The sequence below is a fragment of the Periplaneta americana genome, chromosome 14 (genome assembly GCF_040183065.1).
Source record: "Periplaneta americana isolate PAMFEO1 chromosome 14, P.americana_PAMFEO1_priV1, whole genome shotgun sequence".
Classification (NCBI taxonomy): Eukaryota; Metazoa; Arthropoda; class Insecta; order Blattodea; family Blattidae; genus Periplaneta; species Periplaneta americana.
The window spans coordinates 111,567,925-111,592,032 of NC_091130.1; the positions used below are offsets into that span (position 1 = coordinate 111,567,925).

A 24,108-nucleotide genomic window follows, 5' to 3' on the forward strand; every position below is an offset into this window, starting at 1 on the left:
ACAAAAGTTGTAAATTCAGGGTAGAGCAGGATTTGAATCCAGGCCCTTACATTAATAAATTTACAATGAAGTCTTTTGTTGTTCAATTTTTGAATTTCAATCACCTCTCTTTACAATGTTATAGACAATATATTATTATACTGGGAAAAAACCTTGTTCTTGTGGCGTGTATGGGGAAGATTGTATGAATGGTAGCAACATCTCCAGGTGGTGCGCATTCTTCGCAGACGGCCATGAGAACCTTTATGATTTGCCACGTTCTGGGTGGCCGATAACAGCTGCAACCCAGTGAAATGTCACAGGCATTGAGGCGGCAATTTTGAACGACCGGCGGATCCAACTATGAATCTTATCTCAGCAGTTCAACATTTCATACGGTGCAGTGTACGATATCGTGCATGACACATTGAAATTTCATAAAGTTAGTGCCCGCTGGGTGCCAAAGAACCTGACAGACGATTTTTGGATACATATTGGGAAGGAATTCTGAAATTAAGAGTTAAAAAGCATTAAAATATATTATTTTACTGAGAAAAAACCTTGTTCTATACAGGTAACAAACTTACTGTGAGTAATTTTTCTTCATAATACTACAAAGGAAACGTACCTACATCATATAATTTATTTGATTCCATAATAAATCAATCAATCAATCTTCTTAATGTATCCAGCTGTTTGTTGACAACATAAAGTCCACTATAGTCCACTGTAGTCTATTCAGTTTTTGTTTTTCATGAGAAATGAGGGGTATTTTGATGGTGTTCATTATAAATGCCTGTTAGTAGTAGCCAGAGTTGGGGTGTAGTCAATATATATTACAGGGCTGTGTCTTCTGCAACTGGTACTGGTGATTTTAATTTACTTCTTTTGTGGTTTATGGATGGACAGTATAGAAGAATGTGTTCCAGATCTTCATCATGATTATTACACCACAGATAAGTAGGATTATCAGAAATGTGAAATCGGTGTAGATACAATTGAGTGACAATGTGACCTGTTCTGGGTCTTGTTAAAAATGTTTGAACATATCTGGGCAAGTTTTTATACATTCCAGGTCATTTGGTTTCTTTTGTACGAACTGTAAAATTTTTCCTTTGTCAGAAGAGAGCCAATTGTTGATCCATAGGTTTATAAAATGAGACTTTACTGAAGCAAAAGCACTGGATAGAGATATCACTTGAAGAGTTCTTGGTTGCAAATATGTTGCCTGTTTTGCAATATTATCAACTTTCTCGTTTCCAGGTATACCACAATGACTAGATATCCATTGAAATGTTTTTTTCCTTTTGGAGTTTTTTCTAGTTTACTTAGTTGTTTCTGAATTGGAATAATTCTATATGTGTATTGCTTTGGTACATATTTAATTCCATAACACTAAGCTAAAATAATTCTACACAAAAAACAAAGTTCTAAAAGCATAAAAAATGAAAAAAATAATAGGAACACAAGGAACCAGACGAAGACTAGGAATATGAGAGGAATGCAAGGAGAATATAGAAACTAAAGCTGGCAATTTTCGATCTTGAACCTTGAAGTTAACTGTTACATAATTTACTATTGATAACGAGAGGAAGGAAACATAAATAATACAGCGTAAGAGTACGTTCATCACTTTGGAGTAGTGGTAAGTGTGTCTGAATGTGAAACTAGTGGGCATGATCGAATTTGATACTACATATTTTTACATATTTACCCCACATTACATATTATGGCTTGGTATTACATAAATCTACATATTTAGAGGTTTTATTCATTTTTACTTCTCTAAGGGGGGGGGGACTTATGCTGGGGAAGCTTACAATTTGAAATACATAGATTTAAAAAGCCTTTTTACCTAACCAAGCAATATATTTCGGGACGAAACATAATGTCTTTAGTTCCAGGAAGTAATAAAGAACTCACTCCATATTGCCCACTGTAAATTTGATTGAAGAAAAGGCAACCTTTCTCATACAACTACCTTGTATTGCAAAGATCACTCAGAAAGTAGCGTTGCCTTCATGCAGTGGAGTAGGACGAAGACGACATGAATTGTCTAGAACTATAATTGTTCTGCACATGTCTAACAAGCCATTCCCATGCAATTTGCAAACTTACCCACCCTCGGAAAACCCATGTCAAGTCTGGCATGAGCTGCAATAAAGTAGCCGACTTTTGAAAAGAAGCTGGAGTAAAGGAACAAACTGGAATGATTAAAATAAATAGCTTTTCAGATTATTCCTTGACCTCTACTTTAAATTTAGTAGATCTATACGGAAATGGGATTTTCCGAGCAATTAGAAAGTATGGTTCTCAGCTGGAATAATCCTACCCTTCTGATTGAGACAGGAATATCACTTTTCAAACAACAGTTTGTAAATGCCTATAGTCTGACGTTTTAGTAGGTACTTTGTTTCTTACAGGGGGCAGCTAAAATGCATGTGTCCCGCATCTCCTCTTATTTTCTCCTCATACAGTAAAGCGAAACAGTGCTTGTATTACTGTTGTGTCATTCACTTCACTCAGTTTTCTAGTTTTAGTACCTACAGTATAAAGTGCAAGTGAGTTTATCTACTGCTTTGAACTAACTAAAATGGCACCTGTACTTCAACCTTAACGACAAAAATAAAATAATGGATTGCAATGGACGAAGCTTTCACTACAGATGGAAAAATAATGTGTCAAGTGCGAGGTAAAAAAGTCGGGTTCTCTATGAAATCACAACTGGAGAGTCTCACCTAGCCTATATCTGCCAGATATTGATATTAAATATTTTCATAATTTTACATATTTTGGTACATATTCACCTTAATTTTCTTACATAAATATGTACATATTTCACACCTTGATATTACATAAAAATCCAGTCCCTACTAATCAGCACAAACATTTTCGAAGGATTTTTTCTAATCTAAAACTTATTTTGTGTCCTTTTTCCTCTGTTAATACTCATTTATTCATTTGAAGCTTCTTATTAAGAACAAAATCTAATTAAGTTTTTTTACAAGTCTGTATATTGTTGTCTTACCCAGCACAAGAAAATTGGGAAAATGATTGAATTTTTGGCGATAATTCCTCCAGGAAGATTTTTCATTAAAGTAATGAAAATAAAAATATGTTATTCCACAGCCGAGGAAACAGGATCTAATTCGAAGATAAGCAGAGCCATAAAACCCAAGAGCAAGTACAGACTCACAGCCAACTGGTTTCCTTGAACCACAGTGGTGTTTTGTTTCATCCACTATGCAATTGCATATTTTGATATTTCTAATACATATTTTAAGATTTTTAGTGTATTGCATTCTCAACACTAGTTATAATTGGGGACCAGATTTGTAGGATTTTACCTACCTTCTACCTTGCTTCTGAACTCCTAATTTCTTCAATACATTTCCGAATCATGATCATAGGAGTCGTGTATGTGAATTCTGTTGAACCTAAAAAACCTAAATTGGACCTTAATACCTAAAATAACCTAAATCATTGTTGATAAGTGTTAGCCTGTATTTACTGTGTTATATATTCCTTTTTTCTTTTTTATTTTGAGAGAAATATCAATACATTTCGAGCGAGAGAGGAAAGAACACTCTTGACATGGAGGAGGCAGTCTCAATCCCTAAGGTAAAATCTGTACTTAGCAGTTCTATGGCTCCCTTGCTTTCCTCAAGGCACATTTCAGTGACCTTTCAAAATATATTGAGTATTTGGAATCTTCGTCGTTACAACTGAAAGATTCAATTGGTGTCACTGACTTGCTTCTACAGAAACAAGTACCAGGACCCATGGATGAAGCCGTCACATTAAAACTGAAGAAAGTATTGCAGAGGAACCCAGGATTTGAAAAAATGAAAAATGTGTGCTCCATTCTCCAGGGGGAAAGGTTCAACTGTCAGTTACCGTCGGTACCTGCTGCAGTGTTCAGTGATGAAATTTGCACCTATGATGTCATGTGCTGTCAAAAGAACTATTTCGTCCTTAAGATGTATTTTGAGAGACAACAGAAAAAAACTTCTCAGTCGAGAATCTTCAAAAGTACCTATTTGGTGATATATTGCAACCAGGAAGAGTATCAGTAAATGTTTTGTTTGTTTGTTTGTTACTTTTTAAAATAATTCTTGATGAAGTTTAAACAAATTTAATTCAAAAGTTTTGTGTGTACTGTACCTTTTATCTATTGAAAATTGAAATTTATGTAGTTATATCAAGGCAAATTATATTAGAGAAAATATTGTTACAATAATTTATTCAAATTACAAATAATGTTAAAGGAGAAGGAACAAAAATTTCGAATCTTACAAATTTTGATAAACACATAGTTTGGTTCTTGAAAAGATCAGTTTCGTGGTCCATGTTGCCTTAATAAATACAGTAAGTTATATATTTATTTTTTAAGAATAACTGTAAGGATACATTTTTAACTATCTGGCAGTTTTTGTGACACCTTTCACAGGTTGGTCATAAAACCTTAAAAGACCACCTCTATGGTGTAGGGGTCAGCATGCTGGTCTCTTACCCAGAGGGCCCAGGTTCGATTCTCGGTTGGGTTGAACTTCCTGGTTGAGGTTTTTCAGAGTTTTCCCTTAACTGTAAGGCAAATGCCAGGAAAATCGGGCCACAACATCCCTGAATATCAACAGCTTCATTCATCACCAAAATCATATTTATAAGAAATCAGTAAACATCTACAGATGCCATCTAGTTCACAACAATAGAACCAGTACTCAACAATAGTACACAGGCCTTCGGATTTCACCCAAAAGATTAACTCGCAATATGACCAGAGAAGCTAAAGCGAGTATAAATAACAGAAAAAAAAAAAAAAAAACTATTTCACCTATTCCAAAAACCTTTGACCATTTTAAAAACATAAAATACTGGTCCCTAGTTATAACTATAGCATTTGTATTAATGTAATCATTACAACAATGTAAACATACATTTTAATGTTAAAAAAAGGTTAACATTTTTCACAGGTTGAATATGTTGCAGTTAAGTATATAATAGTCACACTACGATTTCGTGCACATTACTATGTTTCTAGTTCTATACACGCCTACTAGTCACAACACCATCATTGTCGCTGAACATTTGCATACAGTTCTGGACTTATTGGTGTTCCAATTCCAGGTTCGAACTTTACAGTTGGAGTTTCATCCTTCCTTGCTTTTCGTGAAAGTCCATCACGAGAGCGTGTATAGGACATCTCCATTTCAGGCTCCTTGGTCACTTCTTCCCCTCGAGCTCGACACTCATTGAGAATCATTTCCTGCAGTTAAAAAAAAAGAAAGAAAATATTTTATCACGATAATACAAAAATAACTAACAAACTATCCTAGACATTTAACAGCAGCAGCAGCAAGTAGTAGGTTTATTTTGCCTGGCAGAGTTAAGGCCATAAGACCTTCTCTTCCACTCAACCAGGTTTCAATAATATACATGAAATACAAAATTAGACCACAAAAGAAGATACCTTAGAAATTACATAAAATATAGTAGAAAATTACAAACAGTCAAGATCAGTTACATAATATAAAATTACAAATAGTCAAGATCGGTTACATAATATATAAAATAAAGTAGAAAATTACACATAATCAAAATCAGTTACATAACATAAGGCGGGGGGGGGGGGGAAACACACACACGCACGCACACACACACAATTTATAAGACCTAAAATGCTCGAGATAAATTCGACGATTAATTCACTTGAGATATATTATACAGTTAATATACTAATAGGAGAATACATGTGGGTTACAAGACATAAAATGTTGATTAGCAAAGTCGTACTAAATGGCATACAGAGAGAGGAGAAAAAAAAAATAACAACTTGGTCATTTAAGACTATTTAGAAACTTCCGCAAGAGTCTAGTTCTGTTCAATAAAAACATTTCTAAATAGAGTGTGCTTAAAAGATTTCAGACTCAGACTGCTCCTGATTTCCTGTGACAAGGAATTCCAGGAACGGGCTGTGTGTATTGTGAAGGAAGCAGAGTAGAGAGATGTTTGATGAAATGGAATTGATAGAACAAGGTTATGCTGTGAACATGTATCACGGTTGTGGTGGGATGCTAAAAGTGTGAAGCGAGGAACTAGGTAAATAGGTGCATGTCACATTAAAACAGTTTTCAGTTTAATTTACACTCTCAATCATCTCACCACCACTTAAACCATTATTTGAAGCACATACAGGGTGCGGCAATGAATCGGGCAATTTTAAAAACGTTATCATGGGTGAATGACTAGATTTATTCACCTTTATCACAGATGAACACAAAGTATTCACACAAGCATTTAGTTTACAAGCAATTTAACTGAATGAACAGTCCTTATTTTGCAAATGACCACCATCCCTCTGTACACACTTGGTAAGTTGCTTCCTAACATCACCCATTACTCTTTGCAGCATCTCCACAGGAATTCGTTCAATTTCTTCCTGAATTCGGTGTTTCAACTCCTGAATCGTGTGTGGTGCTGGAGCACTAAAAACATGAGATTTCAAGTACTCCTAGAGAAAGAAGTCACAGGCTGAAAGATCAGGAGACCTAGCCGGCCATCCGACATCCCCTTGTCTGGAGATAACATGGTTGGGAAACAAATTCCTCACAGCTGCCATGGAGATTCATGCGGTGTGGCTCGTAGCTCCATCTTGTTGAAAGAATGTGTCCTCGTTCACAGGAAGACGAGCAAGTGCAGGAGCTAAGAAGTTCTCCAACATGTCAACGCAGCATTGCCCTGTCACAGTTGCAGCTCTTTCCCTCTCATCTTCAAAGAAGTACGGACCGATAACTGCAAAAGCTAATATCGCACACCACACTGTCACTTTCAAACTGTGAAGTTGTTGCTCATGAATTTCTTTTGGGTTTGTGGCAGCCCAATAACGCCAATTTTGTTTATTAACAAACCCTGATAAATGAAAATGGGCCTCATCACTCATCAGTAAGTTGTTCACGAGATTCTGGTTTCCATTAATCAACTGCAGAAAAGTCTGGCAGAATTGAAGCCTGTTTCCATGGTCCTTTTTCTGTAGTGCACGCGTAATTCGAATCTTATAAGGGTGGTAATGAAGATCTTTGTGTAAAATCCGTCGAACACTACGGTCAGAAATCCTGAGTGACACAGAATGACGACATGCAGACTGGCGTGGACTCCGTTCAATGGCCTCTCTTACTACCGCTATGTTCTTGGGTCTACACACTGTTTTAACACTATCACCTTTCTTAATGAATGTAGAACCAGTAGCCTCAAAGTTACGACTCCACGTCTTGATGGCATGAGATGATGGAACAGCATGATTGCGATGAATCCCGAACTCTCTCCGAAATTCACACTGAGGGATCATGTAACTGTCGCCGTTTCTGTAAAATGCTTTTACAATATAAGCATGTTGCTCTCCTGACCACAACTCCATTGTAACTGAAATGCTTTGAGGTGCTTTACCAGATGGTGTTACCCTCATTCCCCCCACTCAAGCCAAAGCAAAATAAGAGCTGTTGCAAAATCGCCTGATTCACTGCCGCACCTTGTATTTCTGCATAACAATAGGAAAGTAACTAATAAACTATCCTAGTCATTTAGAGTGTAGTTCTTACTCTATTAAGATGTTACCAATTAAATTTACACACTCAATCATCTCAATGGTCAGTAATACTTCGATCAGTGTCAAGAGTATGTGAAAGGAAATAAATAATTATGTGGATTCTACACTTATATATTGAGAATTTCAATTCCCAGCATGGGCAATAGAGGAATTTATCTTCTATCCATGGGACAGGTGTTCTGTGTTGTCCTTCATTCCCATATTCAAGAACGTAATGGTAAACCACAACAGTATCACCCTGGCTAGTAACCTAGGGCTGGTCATGACTTGCATAATCACAGCCTCATGTGTTGAGAACAACATTCTAAGTTTCTTACTCCTTTAGTCAAAGGACAAAGGTAGGATTAGTGATTCCTAGACAATGAGCTGTACTGTAAATTCAGGCAACATGTGACGACCTTGCCTCATTCCACTGTCGAAAGGTTAACATTCTGTTCTCAGGCACTCTATTCTACTGTTATTTCTAATCCTCCACCGTCAAAGGGTTGCCTTTTGTTCTCAGAAACATTTCCATTATGATGTATAGCATCAAAACAACGGAAAATGAAATTGTCTTCTTTTATTAAAAGGGGACAGACATTATGTCCAAGAGCATAAATGAAGGTAAGATTTCGATGGCTTTCAAACTCCTTCAACCCTCTCCCAGTTTCCATTAAGTGACCCTGGAAATTCCAAGGCTGAGTGCGCAGTCACACCATAACAGCATTTGTTATTTGTACCTGATCATCTGTTTCTAGTGTTCCAACAGTGAATGTACTGTATAAAAATGTCAATGTTTTCTTTGGAAGATAAGGCGAACATTATAAGTGACATTGAATGTGGTCTTTTGCAAGCGGGCGTGGGTCGACAGCATAGTTTAAGTAAATCAACTGTGAGTAACAGTATACAGTGTAATCGATTTCACAAAAATGAAATATTTTATTTTCTTGTTCACAATTTCATTCATTTCTGTCATTTAAGGTTAGGGGAGACACACTTCGGATATAGTGAACAAAATATGCAAGTCCGCAGAGGTTCACTATATCCAGAGTTGACTGTACCTGTCTGGATAGATCATCCATCCATCATCATCATCATCATCTTGAGAATATGATTAATTTGGACTTTTTTTGTTGATGGTAATGAATAAGATTTCACGTTTCAAATCTTGCTTTCCCCTTTCTCTTATCTTGAGACAACGGCAAATACAGAATGGAAGAGCTTAAGGACAGCATAATAACACGAATATAAGAGCACAGACTACACAAGTGAGTATTTTTCAAATACTGCGATGCAGTCAATGTAATTAAATATTTCTTGGCTATTTTTCTACCACATTCCTCTCCCTGGTGGAAGGATGCCTGTCAAGATGCCACACACAGTTGCAAATAGACTGTTCAAAACATTAGGGGACCACTCTAGCTTCCTTTTATTTTTTAATTTCCTCTTTTGTTTTTTATTTTTAATATTTTTTCTACTATCTTTGGCACCTTCAGCATTTCTTCAATTCTCATATCTTCATGATTTTCAAAATGTTTCCCTATTATTTTTGAGCAATATACATAGAACTTTCTTCACCAATTCAAACAATATTCAACACACGAGAATTTCATCCCATACAAACACATCACATTCGTAAAGCAAAAAAGATGCCAAGAACAGTATCATTAAACGAGATTGTTTCATATGGTGAAGGATCGGTGGAGCGGAGAAAAATTCTCTCGAACACCAAGGTTCGAACCCGGGTTTTCAGCTCTATGTGCTGACACTCTATCCACTAAGCCACACCGGATTCCAATTTCAAATTTTGACAGTTTATTTCATTGAAGTAGCCTATATTAAAAAAAAATTATATATTCAATCTCAATGAATTTTATATATAAAACAAAATTATTTATAATTATTTATTTATGATAAAATCATAAAATATTAAATAATATTATTTGTACTCATTGTCAGATCAATAAAATAAGGACTGAAAAATAATTACATTTATAAAATATTATTTATTTGTTTCAGTGAAAAGTCTTGTTACACGAATATTTCAAATACAGATTTCCAATATTGTATAATTTATTTATAAAACAGTTCTTTTTATTATAAAATAAAGTAACTTATGTAGGAACTGAGAACAGTAAAATAACTTACGAAAAAATATCTTGAATTCTAAAATAATTATTTGTTTCAACGGAAACACAGATTTCAGTTTTATTTTGTTCATAAAACAGTTCTATTGGTGAAAAAAAATCATTTAAAAAATTGTATTTATTGTATGCACGTAATTACAAGCATAGATACAATAATGTAAAAAATCTTTGTGTGTGTAACATATTTGTTAATGGAAATATAAACTAATAAACAAAAAAATCAATTTTTACATAGAATCTAAAAGAGGAGTTATCGCGTGACAACAATAGGCATGAGTGGTCCCGTGTTAAACATTCTTACCTTTAACAAAGGTGGATACGGTATAGTGTGAGGCAGCAGCTTTATTTTTTCCAATGAAATAACAGCATCTTCCTTGCAATAATCTTCCTCTTCATCCTTATGAAGCAATCGATAATCTGCTTTGTAAGAAGCACTTTCTATTTTCACAAGACCAGGGTATTTACGACCTCTAAACACTTTTTCTGCCCATACTCTTACTTTACGAGCCTCCTGCAAGAAAACGATTTTGATAGTCATATTGTGGTGATTCAAATTCTGATGATAGTAAAGGGTAAGAGAGGGTATATTTAATAATAGTACATTATGCAACGAGACTATAATGGTAGTAATTAAGATGCGAGTATGTTTATGAAACAAGCGCGAGTTTCATAATTTTCATACAAGTGTCTTAATTACCATTATAGTCAAGTTTCATACAACTTTTTATGCTCGACCATAAGTTAATAAGTTATTAGTCACATCGAGTGCTTTTGCCGAAATTTCCGGCAGTGTAAGTTGCAGCTCATTATCACTAGCGTCCGCCATTTTTACTTTGTCTAATCTCGCGCTAGTTGTCTTTCGATTGCATATCCGAGAATTCGATACTTGCGTTTTCATATTGCTACAATGGTATTTTCTGATTGGTGGAACACCTGAACTTTAATGAGGTCCATTAAAGGGCTGCTACCAGGTGTATAATTACTACATTTCGACATGGTCGAGCATAAAAATGGAGAAACTGAAACATGTAACGAATGCTGATTAATATTCATTATGAAATTAAATACTATTAATCCGGTGTGTCACATGAACATCATAATTCAAATGTATCATTTTCAATCTCCATTTTGCCTCTCATCATTTGGTTTTAGACTAAGATAACCAGACATACACTGGGGACAGAACATCTAGAGGCTTGGAGATCGTTACTTTTAAGCGGTCCGACAAACCCCTCCTCCCGCACTAGTAGATATGGTACCAGTCATCTGCAAAACATTTTTTGAACGGAAGTTATCGTATTGTGAGAACGCAACTGGATCAGTGAAAGTAAGTGGTCAACATTTTCAGTTAATGCAACAAACAATTCTGCTGTGTGCGGGCTCCTCTGTAGTGATGTCACTGAAGCCTCTAGTTGCTCTATCCCCGGTATACCTTTCTTAATGAGAGTGTGCCATTTTTCAATGACTGGACGTGTTGTCTCAACAAAATGCAAACAGCACACCAAAAATTTCACTTTTTCTAAGTTGTCTTTGTATCTAATTTCCCTAATGGCTTCGTTCTTTTGTTAACATCAATACAGCTAACAGCTTGCATTATATATATACAGAACTGGGTTCATATGTACTCTGTACTGTTCTTGTGATGTATTAGCCTATACTAGCTGAAAAGTGCTAAGCTGCAAGTATTATGAGTTTTCAGTTTATCTATTTTATTATCCTTTCTGTAAAGCAGCCACGTAGTGTAAATGTTCTGATCATACTACTGGCACTAGAAGACCTAAATATTCTTTTGCTGCATACCTACTTGTGATTTCAAAATGCCGAAACCAAAGTGTAAATTCACAGACACATTAAGACAAGAATTTCCGTTTTTTAAAGGAAGAACAAGACAAACTGCACTATACTTTATGCAATGTCGCGTTTTCTATTGATTATAACAGAGGGTTGGATGTTACATAATGCATTACAAAAGGCATAAAGGGCTGTGATTGCAAGGATGTCAGGCCAGGAAATAATATGTCCTTCATGAAAACCAAAGACAAACTAACAGCAGCAGCACCAGCAGCAGTAGTAGGAGCAACAGGAGTATATTTAAGCCACTGGAAAAACTCTGTCGGCTGAGGCACTAGCCTACTGATCTGGAATTGTGCTCGGGTGCAGGTTCGACTCTCACTTGAGCTAATTATCTGGATGAGGTTATTCCGAGGTTTTCCCCAATTATAAGGCGAATGTCAGGTAATCTATTGCGAATCCTCGGCCTCACCTCGTCATGAAATATAGAGGGAGAAAGATTTAAGACATAACTGACAGAGAGAAAGACCAAGACACGAGAGAGAGAGAGAGAGAGAGAGAGAGAAACCAGGACATGACAGAAAAATACAAGGAAACATGGAGGGACTATATATAATGGACACAATTGTGAAGGCTGTGAAAGATTAAGTATCAATGTCATTAGTGGAGGATCTTATGTGTCTAATATCCCAAAATGCATTGCGTCTGTACCTCAACCAGAATCATACCAGAATTGTGCCATCTTTGTTATTCCTGATTCAAGGAGTTTTAAATACTGCCACAGTCTAGTATATACAGTCACGAAGCTTGAGATGTGAGGGTGCTAGGAACAATAGACTGTGCTGGTATTATTTCGCTTTGTCTGTAATGAGATGATATTAGCAATCCTAGTGGTTAGCAACTATCTATGGATGCATATTTACTACGTATTGGTGATACAAGAGTATAAGTTTCACATGTAAGGAGAAATAGCCAGCATATCTATCTAGCCTTTGACAAAAGTCTAGCATTAGACAAATCTAGTCGACATTACCAGCAGTTTTAAACAGTATGATATTGGTTGTAAATTACATCAGTAGAAGTATCCAGAGCATATCAGGTGTGGAGGGCTAAATTAAAAGAATGAGAAGGTCCTCATGAGTGAAGAAATGTAACTTTCACTTCATTTTCGTCTCCATTTTTCCCTAAAACATAGCTCAACCACCACCTGCCTTTATATATAACCATTCAGTTCACCAAAGTCTAACATATTTCCATAAAGGATGACTGTTTAGCTAGTTGATAATGGGGCAAATGTAAACAACTTAGCATAAACTTTTGTTCCATACCTTGAGGGAATGAAAGCATGACGCTTTTGAATTCCTGGAATTACCATAATCTTGCTGCACAATTGAATGCGTTTCATTCAATCTTGCATGCATTGCTTGAATGTGTAGAGCTGAAAGAAAAGCTGAACCATGTAGAAGCACCTTTAGACCACAAGATCGTTGAAAAATTCGACCTTAAATTCTTTACAAGACATGCTTTTTTTTTTTGTAGAAATTATCATTTTTTTTTAGCGATTTTGGGAAATGAAAGCAATCATGTTCTGAAATTTATCTGCGATTTCCTTTGCCTTTAGGAATTCAAACTGTTTTTCCACCTTACAGTATTTCAATAAGTTAATTTTCGTTTTTAAAAACAATGAAATGTGGTCCCGTCATGGATAAGCTCCAGAACATGGATTGCACCCTTTCCCTCTTACTTCGAAATTCCAACCTTGTGCACACAAAATAAATTATTGGCACTGAAAAGTGCCTTTTCGTAAATATAATGATGCGTATTCGACATTCTTTTTAGTATTTTAAGACATAATTTGGTAGGTGCAATCCGTGTTCTAAAATTTTCCCTAGGCAACTTACTGTACTTTAATACGCGTACTTTGAGTACTGAGATTTCACGCAATCATTGGAATTTTGTAGAGTTATGACAAATGCATCCAAATGGCTAGACTACAACGAATCTCTTAGGTTATAGGTCTAAGTTACCATGCAACATAAAATTATGGGGAATGTACTGCTGATACATAAAAATTGATCCTAACATGGCACATAACATAGTAAACTACACATTATGAAATTACATTACAAACGATGGAATTAACAGTCAAGTAAACCCTATCAGGGGGAGCTGGAAGAACATGGACCAAACGATGAGAGGGTAGGCTAGGACCCATTTACATGTTCACAAAGACAAACGCTCTCATCACCGTAATGATTTGGAGGCTGATGCTAATATGTAAAATCGTATTTACGTTATTATGAAATGACAAATATAATTATGAGCATAACATAGCTAACTTACCGTGTTTGGTAATGCTTCAACTTTACATATTTTAAGATAACTCGGTTCAGGATAACGTTCGAATCTACTTCTAACCACTATTCTTCCTATACCAAAATTCTTCAGGTTCCCAACAATTTCCCATAAGGTTTTTCCTTTAAAATCAGTGGTTCTTCCAATATATTTTATAGGCATTTTTAAAACCAGTGAACAAAATTAAAACCACTTCATGCTTGTGTATTACTCTATACAGTGTTGCCAACGGGAGTGACTGGAAAGTCGCCAAACAGTAGTTCAAAAGTTGCTAAATCCTTTATTAAAAACAGAGAAAAGTTCATAGATATATAATATAAGTTATATTTTTGTGGGTAGAAGATGCTAAGAAAGTCGTTAAATCCTATTTAAGTAACAGAATAGTTAAATAAAATAGTCACCGATAAACTTCTAAAAATCGCCAGATTTAGCGATAAAGCCATCTATTTGGCTGCTCTGACTCGCTCACTGTCAGTGTCGCCAAATACGCTATAGAACAATGCAGAAATCGCTAAATTGATGAAATTGTCAATAAAATTCATAATCTGGCTCTGGCACCTGTTTTCAGTGCTGAGAATCGCTTCGAGAAGTTTGCTATTCTTAAGTTTTTTTTATAGAAACTTTATTGGTTTTATATATGAAAGTGTTTTCTTTTAATGAAAAACTCGTGGAAGGAGTAATACCACAATCTAGTATATACAGTCGCGAAGCTCAATACGTAGTAAATATGCAAACATTAGATAGTTGCTCACCACTACGATCGCTACTATCGCCTCATTACAGGCAATGCAAAATAGTACCATCACAGTCTATTGTTTCTAGCACCCTCAAAACTCAAGCTTCGTGACTGTATATAGTAGACTGTGGTAATACTTTTACCTGCTCTTACTACCTCTACGGAAAAACTATGTACTGTTCTCCATATAACGTCAGTTTAAAAACCATGCGCTCTCCTGCATATGTTACTTCTTTTATGGAGGGATTAAAAGACCAGGAAATTAACTGTGATCTAATTTTGTAACTAGGGTAGTATAAAAAGGTGTATATCAGTGTTATTGTTTGTGCTTTGAGAGATAGCCAATAGAGATACGAGTACCCACGTGTGTGACCTTATGACATCTTATGACATCAACATTCATTCACAGCATCACCCCGCTGCGTCTCATTCCCTGGAGACTTTCTCGTGGTTAGAGTACAGTATTTTTTTATCAATTTTTCTAACAATAGGCTAACTTTACTGCATCAGTGCCTTATTTGTAAATATGTACCTAACATTCCAATTTCAATATGAATTTAGAAAGTATTCCGCCCTCTAGACCTCTAGTTATATAATAACCTTCACCATGTGCAGAAATGAACTACAGTAACATTGGGTTTATTAAGATGGGTTAATTATTTAATCATTTCAGAAATTTCTTTGATATACCAATATTTTGTCCGTGGTTCATTCACGTCTCTTTGTTTCTATTGCTGTCCTGTAATCTGACATGGTTGCTGTATTGTTAAATACCAAGGAATAGTTTTTGGATTGATACCGAATGGACGAGACGAAACGCCACCAAAACTGCAGAAAACTAGTTGACAGAGTGCCACTACTTGCTCCCGGGTTTATGGCTCTGTTATTCTCGGGACTAGATTCTGCGCAAAGTACATATGAATTAGTTCGCAAGGTGTAATTGAATGATTAACAGAAATCTAGTAATAATTCAATATAATGAGGCCGCCAATTTACTCATATGTACGGTATGCAACAATCGCGAGAATATTCTCGGACTACCAGATCCCGAGCAACAAAATATTGTAGAAAGCAGTTTTCAGTTTTGTGCTGAAGTGAGTGCCGAGTGTGTAAGTTGTGTCATGAGGTACAGTACAGAACAATACACTTTTATTTGTAATACTTTCGCAAAAAAGTCTTTGTCTTAATTACATTTATATTTTATATTATATTTCAAATAGAATTAATTAAAATAAATTAATTTTATATTAGTATTAACTAATTAAGCAAATGTTAATAGAAGAAAATTCATTTTTGTTTCTTTAATATTTCAAGGCTATTAGAATTTGGATAACTTTTAAGTTATTAACTAAAAAAAAAAAATAAATAAATAAATGTTGGTACTCACATTAATGAGATGGATGAGCCTGCCGATTCCTGCACAGTTGTTCTATATTTGGACGTATGCTGGTAAGCTTAAGTCGAAGATCGTCACTTACATCGAGTCGATTTCGGTAGCCTACTTTGTTTTTATTAGAGTTAGTGATGAAAACCCTTTCTCACACAGATACGTAGAAGCAAACTGAATTATAATCTCTAAAGCACCATTGTACAGTTCAATATATTCTCTTTTCATTTGTGATGAGGTCCAGAAATTAACCATACCTTCCGCTTGGAATTTAATTTTAAGTCCGGTCTCATTCAAGAGTTCAATTAACTGTTCTCTTTCACTCAATGAAAGTTTGTTAGTTTCAATATCGCAATGAAAGTGATCACGAAATCATGAAAATTCGTCATATTTACTTGAAAAATAAGTTTTAAATTGTGACCTCAGAGTTGTATTATTGGCGTACGACGTACAGTAGGTGCCCATTTCATTGTGCAGACTGGTGTCGGCAAAGCTATTAAGAAAGTCATAAATACATGAAAAGGTTCAGTCTATTGTTACGAATTCGGGTGGTCCCTGGCCGAGTTACAGGTGCCAGATGTGCAGGTAAAAGATGGCGAGAAACACCACATTCATAATACTTTAAATCTCTCTTTTGTTGTTGAGAGTAGAGTGGGAAGTCGGTAGACGAATAGGGTAATAAATTTCATAAAATGTCAGTACTGGGAGAAAAAATGAAAGGCGATTGCCATGTGTCATTTCCAAACTCTGAGATTTTCAGCTATGAGTGATACACAATTCGTTTGAATTTTATTTTTTCTTCTACCTTTTTAGAAGGACCACAAGGGCAAACCTCGAGGACCACAGGTGGTCTGCGGAACATAGTTTGAGAAACGCTGGCCTGGTGAATAAATGTAGTATGCCATCATTCGGATATTTATCATATTAGTTTCTTGTACAATATTAAGTTAATTCGTGATCTATTTGCCATATTAACTAGCAAACTAATGAATTCAGTTCTATTACATAGTAATAAAGTAATGTTTAGTACCTTTGGAAGTATTTGATATTAATTGTGCGTATGTATAATTTTTAAGGGTTTGTTCGTCAACAAATTCATAGTGTAATGGCTATGATAGTGGTTCACTAAACGAAAGGTCCTAGGATCAAATCCTGACATATTTAATGGTAAGTTAGGTATTCCAATTTAATATAAAGTAGTTAGTATAATGAAGTAAGTAGAGCAAGAAGAGAGAAGTAGAGGAAAATATGTGAGGAGAGAGAGAGCAGTGAAATGGTGTACAATAGGAGAAAGAAAAGCTGTGGTAGCGAGAGTGTCGGGGGCAATAACCTCAGATTAAATTCATATTTTGAAGTATTGCCATCATGCATGATGTCGTATGTCATCGATCCCCTATTGGTCTGGAAAAACAGCGAATGATTATTGGATTTTACCCTCTTTTTTATTTCACTGGTTTATTTATTATTAGAGTTGTGCCGATGTTTAAAACCGGTTGTGTATATTTAGTAAAATTCGAAAACCTTTGTTTTAAACTGTTTAATACCTGGTAGAATTGGTTAGATTGGTAATTTCAATGCGGGGAAAGGCAAGTAACCTATGAACATATCAAGTTAAATTGTATTTTATTTCTTAAATACATAGCCCAAGATACAAAAACAAATTTCATCTATATAATATGTAATTAAAAATTCATACTTGAAACGACTGAAACAAAAATTTAGTTCTAAGAAAACATTGTCGAGATTTTACTTTACATATATATCACAGCAAAATGTAAATAAATCATTTTTCTGAAAAAAAACTAACTAACTAACTAACTAACTAACTAAGTTACTTACTTATGGCTTTTAAGAAACTTGGAGGTTCATTGCAGCCCTCACATAAGCCCGCCATTGGTCCCTATCCTGAGCAAGATTAATCCAGTCTCTATCATCATATCCCACCTCCCTCAAATCCATTTTAATATTATCCTCCCATCTACATCTCGGCCTCTGACCTTCCAACTAACATTCATTCTATATGCATTTCTAGACCCACCCATACATGCTACATGCCCTGCCCATCTCAAATGTCTGGATTTAATGTTCCTAATTATGTCAGGTGAAGAATACAATGCGTGCAGTTCTGCATTGTGTAACTTTCTCAATTCTCCTGTAACTTCATCCCTCCTTTTTTTTTTTTTTTTAGTTGGTTATTTAATGACTCTGTATCAACTATGGGGTTATTTAGCATCGATAAGATTGGTGATAGCGAGATGATATCTAGCGAGATGAGGTCTAGGATTCGCCATAGATTACCTGGCATTCACCTTACGGTTGGGAAAACCTTGGAAAAAACGCAACCAGGTAATCAGCTGAAGTGGGGATCGAACCTGCGCCAGAGCGCAACTTCAGACTGGCATGCAGGCATCTTAACCGACTGAGCCATGCCGGTGGCTTTCATCCCTCTTAGCCCCAGATATTTTCCTAAGCACATTATTCTCAAACACTCTTAACCTCTGTTCCTCTCACAAAGTGAGAGTCCAAGTTTCACAAACATATAGAACAACCAGTAATATTTATTGTTTTATAAATTCTAACTTCCAGCTTTCTTGAGAACAGATTGGAATGACAGAAGCTTCTCAACCGCTAAGAAAGATAACAATTAAATAATTAATCACTTGAACAAACATGAAATGTATAATTTTAACTGTAATCTCTTACTAACATCTGGTAGTCAATCCCCATTTCAGTTTGGTTGATAGGCGTTTCCCCTCTACTCACACTCTCTACCATCAGTGAAGGGGAAGATGCTACTGTCTATCTCACAAACGTTCGAGTTATTGACTTTCAACATAATCAGAAATTTTATTATTGAAAATTTTTACCAGTAATCTTTATTTCGAAAGTCTAAACTAAGCGTTTTAATTAATTTTTATTGGTATTTATATCAACTGGCACGTTAAAAAGCTACTGAGTGCAGAAGATAAATGTTTTCTTCACCGATAGTTGCTACTCTAAGCATACACAAAGGGACAATCTGCACTGTATCACTCCCCCCTGACTTCATAATACAAACTAACATTTCTTAATTTAATTTATTATTAGTTGAAAATATTGCAAGAACGGCACTAAAATATATTTAAATATGTAATTCTCAAACATCTGTGTGGCTGTATTTATTTTATATTCACTTAGGTACTTTATTTAATTTTTTTTTTCTTGTGTGTACTACCTGGGGGTGCAGGTATAAGAGGTAAGAGCTACTGGCTCTGTCGCCGACAAACTCAGGGCAAGTAGAAGGGGAAAGAAATGCCTTTGCATCCTCTCAACTTGTATGAAATGTCGTTTAGTCATGATATAGCCTATGTTAATCCATAAATTTTCTAGACATCACAATAACAAAAGTAGACAACAAACACACATTCAAAGTATACAGAAAACCCACAACAACAACACAGTTACATAACACATCCAACCACCCCACACAACACAAACAAGCTGCATTCCGAACAATGGTACACACATTACTCAACATACCAATGAACCAACAAGATTACAATGAAGAACTAAACACAATCAAATACATAGCAAAAGAAAACGGATACAACCCCAACATAATAGACAACATAATACGTAAGACAAAACAAAACCACAAAAAACAGAAGAATACAACACAAACACAAGAACACAAAAATACATCACACTAACATACGAAAACAAAAACACACATAAAATTGCAACCTCATTCAAGAAATTAAACTACAACATCAAATACAGAACAAATAACATTCTACAAAAACATCTCAACACACAAACAACACAAACAAACAAATATAACCACACAGGCATATACAAACTCAAATGTAGCACCTGCAACCACTTCTACATAGGACAGACAGGCAGATCATTTCAAACACGTTACGAAGAACACATCACAGCCATAACAAAATTACAAAACACCTCCACATATGCAGAACACATCACAAATGCCAACCACACCTACAAAGACATCAACACAGACATGGAAATACTGCACATCCAACCAAAAATCCAGAAACTAAACACACTAGAACAATATGAAATATATAGACACACGAAAACACACCCCAACGATATTCTCAACACACAACTCAATTTCAAAACACATACACTCTTTGACTCTACACTCCGAACGCACCCACACAGGAAACAAGAGGTGCCAAGACCAACAACGACCAGTTCTGAAGATGACCGAAAATAGGTCGAAACATGTTAACAAGGTACGTTAAAATTTAACACAAGAAAGTTCTTATCATACATATTCCGAATATTATTTTCTTTGCTTACTTTATACTTTATAAAGTACATAGTATACTTGTATTGAAACAATTATATTTTGTGAGGGGGGGGATAGAAGTTATCCCTGGCATGGATATTAATATGAATTTATTAGAGAGGGATAACTTTCCAACAGAGGGGAAATCTCCCTCATTAATTCATTAATTCGCACCCTGAGCTTCTCTCACAATTAAATTAGGAGACTTTGAAATTCATAGACTTACTGATATTTGTAGGTATACTAGTTTTTTTTTTTATCTTCAGTCTTTGGCGTTGTTGACTTTATCAAATTTATTTTCCCTAATTACAGTGATGCTGTCAACATTTGCCATGTTCATGAAGCTTTAAATAAGTGGTCCCAAGAAACTGGTAACTTTGCTCCTACCTAGAATCCAGCTATTCAAAAAGCCTGGGATGAGATTATTGTAGGTCAAATACTTGATTTCCTTACTTCCTCTTTCACATCTGACAAAGACATCGCTCATATTCAAGCTCTCCAAGAGAAGGAATCTGGATCTTGGCTCCATGCCATGCCTTCTTCCTGTGTTGGTACCTTGACGGACAGTAAATCTTTCCAAATCGCTATTGCATTGCATCTGGGCTGCAAAATTTGCCATGTACACCAGTGTATATGTGGAGGGATCGTGGATTCTTTTGGACATCATGCCTTAAGCTATGCCAGAAGTAAAGGTCGTATTCCTAGACATTCTGCTATTAATAACATCATCAGTAGATCTTTAACCTCTTGTGACATTCCAACTCTTCTTGAACCATCTGATATTAGTTGGTTGAATGGTAAATGACCTGACGGCTTCACATTAATTCCTTGGTAAATCACTCATCTGGGATTTTACATGTATAAACACATTAGCCCTTTCCCATTTAAAATCTTCACTCAATTGTGCTGGATCTGCTGCTGAATCCACTTATCATTTTAAACGACGTAAATATGAACATTTTACATCAAACTACATCTTCGTTGCTTTTGCAATAGAGACCTTTAGTTCATGGTGTAGAGACACTAAAGATCTACTGACCTAAATTGGCAAATGTCTACTGTCCTGCACCGGCGATCCTAGATGTATCAATTTCCTTCGGAATTGCGGTTCAGCAAGGGAATCCTGGGATCATTTCTAACTCCATTTCGATGGATGAGATCTTTCTCATATAATTCCTTCCTCTTACACAGTATTCTATAATTGAAGGGTTCAGAACCATAGTGGGCCAAGTGCCATTTACTAGAACTGTAGAAAACAAGGATTAAAATGAAGTTATTACCATAATTCAATGGAAACATATAGCAATTAATATAAAGTATATACATTAAAACTAAATGATATATCAATCTTCATTAAACTATGGTATTCACTTAACTTTAACCCTTGCTTTCTCCATTTTTAATAAATGGTGCTTGGCCCACTATGGCTCTGAACCCTTCAATTTATTCCTATTATCATATTTCAACTCACAGTAATGGCTCACCAACAACCCAATTCTGATTAAATGCAGTGTTTCTATTGTAAATACTAGTTCAGACATCCTGTAAAATGTAAATATTGTTAATTTGTATGTTGATTTTTGTTGTTTCAATAAAATATATTTCCTTTTATTATTATGTGACCTACTGATTTAATTTCTGAATGTTAGTTATCAGACTGTAAATTCGACCAAGTTTGTTTATGTGTGTCATACATCACATCCTATGTACCAGTAACATAGTTGGAGAGGACTTTAATATGTATGATCTTTGTGCTGTCTTTATAGTGTAATGATGAATAATACTGTAGTTGAAAGCAAAGGCTTTCTAATGATTTAATATTACGATTGAAAGTAAGATTGCAGAGCATGATCAGATCAGCTGTTTTATTAATATTCATTCGTAAAGTTCAGTTTAATATTAATATTCATTCGTAAAGTTCAGTTTAATATTAATATTCATTCGTAAAGTTAAGTTTAATCACTTTGAATCCTTGATAAAGTTAACAGAAAACATAACTGAGAATACGTATTTAACTTACAAATTGTAATAGAATTCAACATAATGTCATCGAGATGTGACTAATTGAAGAAATAGCACTGTTCAAACACCCAGCGATTGCCAGTGTATGTTACCGGATAATTGTAGATAAGTGATACTGATTCTTGAGGCACAGAAGGAAACTTGTGCTCATTCTTGCGTGCTGCAACAGAAAATGTAAACTTAATTATTTATGTAGAAGAACTAACTTCTTGGTGTTATGACTCTTGGAAAGTCTTGGCATTCCTTTTTTGGGTTTTTCAATTGGACACTAAACAGACATAAGGTCAGCACGATCTACACTACACTTAAGAAAAAAACAAGATAACATATTTACATATTTAGATCTGTACTTATTAAAGTTATGGTGGTAACAAAAACCACTATAAGAAAGAAAGGATGTACTCTTTTGGGACAGTATAATTTCTGGCCGTTTTGCCATTTTACTCACAGTTTAAAACTTTTAGCCAAATTTCACGGAAACTGTCGTCAAACATCCATCACAACAAATCGTAACTACAGCTTTAAGCTAATGCATAAATACCGTAAGTATATGGAATATTCCGCACATTTTATAAGGATTTTTTGAGAATGAACATTATAACATGGACATTTTTTGAGACTAGACATTAAGACCATGGACATTTTGGGTATGGACTTAATTTCATTGATATTCTGTCGTATGGACATCATAGTCATGAACATTATATCTGGCAATCGTTTTGGATACTGCGATTGGCTTTAAATTAATTCCTAAGACAATCAAAATATGAAAAGACATCGTTAATTAAAATATATTAGGTAAGTATCCATTCACCTTTAATAAAACACATAAGTGTTACTGATTAAACACAAGCATTTCAGTAGGTACTGATATTTTAATATTACCGTACGTGCAACTATTTTATTCAAACACTTTAAGTGCCACTGAGCAAGTACCATTACATGAAGCCTAAATACTGCAGAAATAAATTTTAACAATGTTTATAAAGTATAAATACAATAGAATATTTTATTATAAATAATATAACAACACAAGTTGCAGCATTGTTAATGAAGGGACTAACCCAATCTAATCTTGTCACTATCTTCGCCTCCTACCCTTTTGGTCCAGAGAAAATACTTCTCTTTATTTACACAAAACTTCATTATACTCTTTGTTCATGGAAAATAATCGTTTTTATTTACTGTAGGCAAATCTTAAGTCTGATTAGTAAAATTTGTTACTAGTCAGCAATGTAGGCCTATGAAATGGAGAAGGAAAGAAACTGGCCATCCTACCTTATTATCTTCGGCTTAGTTGTCTCATGCCACCTACCTTTGGACAATTGACTAAACTACAAACATAGCGACATACGAGGGGTGTTCCGAAAGTAAGTTTCGTATTTTTTTTTTTTTTAATGTGAAGATGGTACAGCAGGTGAAACAAACAATAACTACAAGAAACTACACATGTTGCTGGTTTAACAACAGAATATTCCGTCAGTGGAGGGGGAATGACGCATGCACAGATTGCCGAGAAAGAGAGCATAGCAGTTGAACGGCGTGCCCAAGTTTATTCGAGTAAAAATCACGATGACAGACAGACGTGTTCTGACAACATGGTCGCCAATGGAAGTGCGTGCTGTTATCCGGTATGAATGGGCACGTGGGAGTAGTGTGTCCGTCATCCATGAAAGCCTACAGACCGTGTATGGTGAAGAGGTCAGGTCTCGTCCAATGGTTGGTTGCTGGTGTTGCATGTTCAGTGAAGGAAGGCAGAGTGTGGAGAATGAAGGTCGAAGGGGCGTCCCTCCACATCCACAAATGATAACA

General features: G+C 35.4%; 2 protein-coding genes across 3 annotated transcripts in view; both read right to left on the reverse strand.

The window, feature by feature from the left end:
- Positions 1-4,907: 4,907 nt before the first annotated feature.
- Positions 4,908-14,073, reverse strand: mRpS34 (mitochondrial ribosomal protein S34). 2 transcript variants are annotated; one of them, XM_069845944.1, is made up of 4 exons: positions 13,843-13,984; positions 12,828-12,937; positions 10,010-10,219; positions 4,908-5,245 (listed from the first exon to the last, which is right to left on the reverse strand). In XM_069845944.1, the coding sequence occupies exons 2-4, from the start codon at positions 12,918-12,920 to the stop codon at positions 5,051-5,053; spliced, it is 498 nt and encodes a 165-aa protein (XP_069702045.1). In that variant the 5' UTR covers positions 12,921-12,937; positions 13,843-13,984; the 3' UTR covers positions 4,908-5,050. The 2 variants fall into 2 exon arrangements, with proteins under 2 accessions (XP_069702045.1, XP_069702044.1); XM_069845943.1 differs by lacking the exon at positions 12,828-12,937 and having other exon boundaries at positions 13,843-14,073.
- An 8,119-nt stretch (positions 14,074-22,192) lies between these two features.
- LOC138712960 (gamma-glutamyl hydrolase-like) overlaps positions 22,193-24,108 on the reverse strand; it is a 28,986-nt gene continuing 27,070 nt past the window's right edge. Inside the window, exon 7 of the mRNA XM_069844644.1 lies at positions 22,193-22,456. Within this exon, the coding sequence (XP_069700745.1) occupies positions 22,335-22,456 (122 nt within the window). The 3' untranslated portion in view covers positions 22,193-22,334. The remainder of the gene's footprint in view (positions 22,457-24,108) is intronic.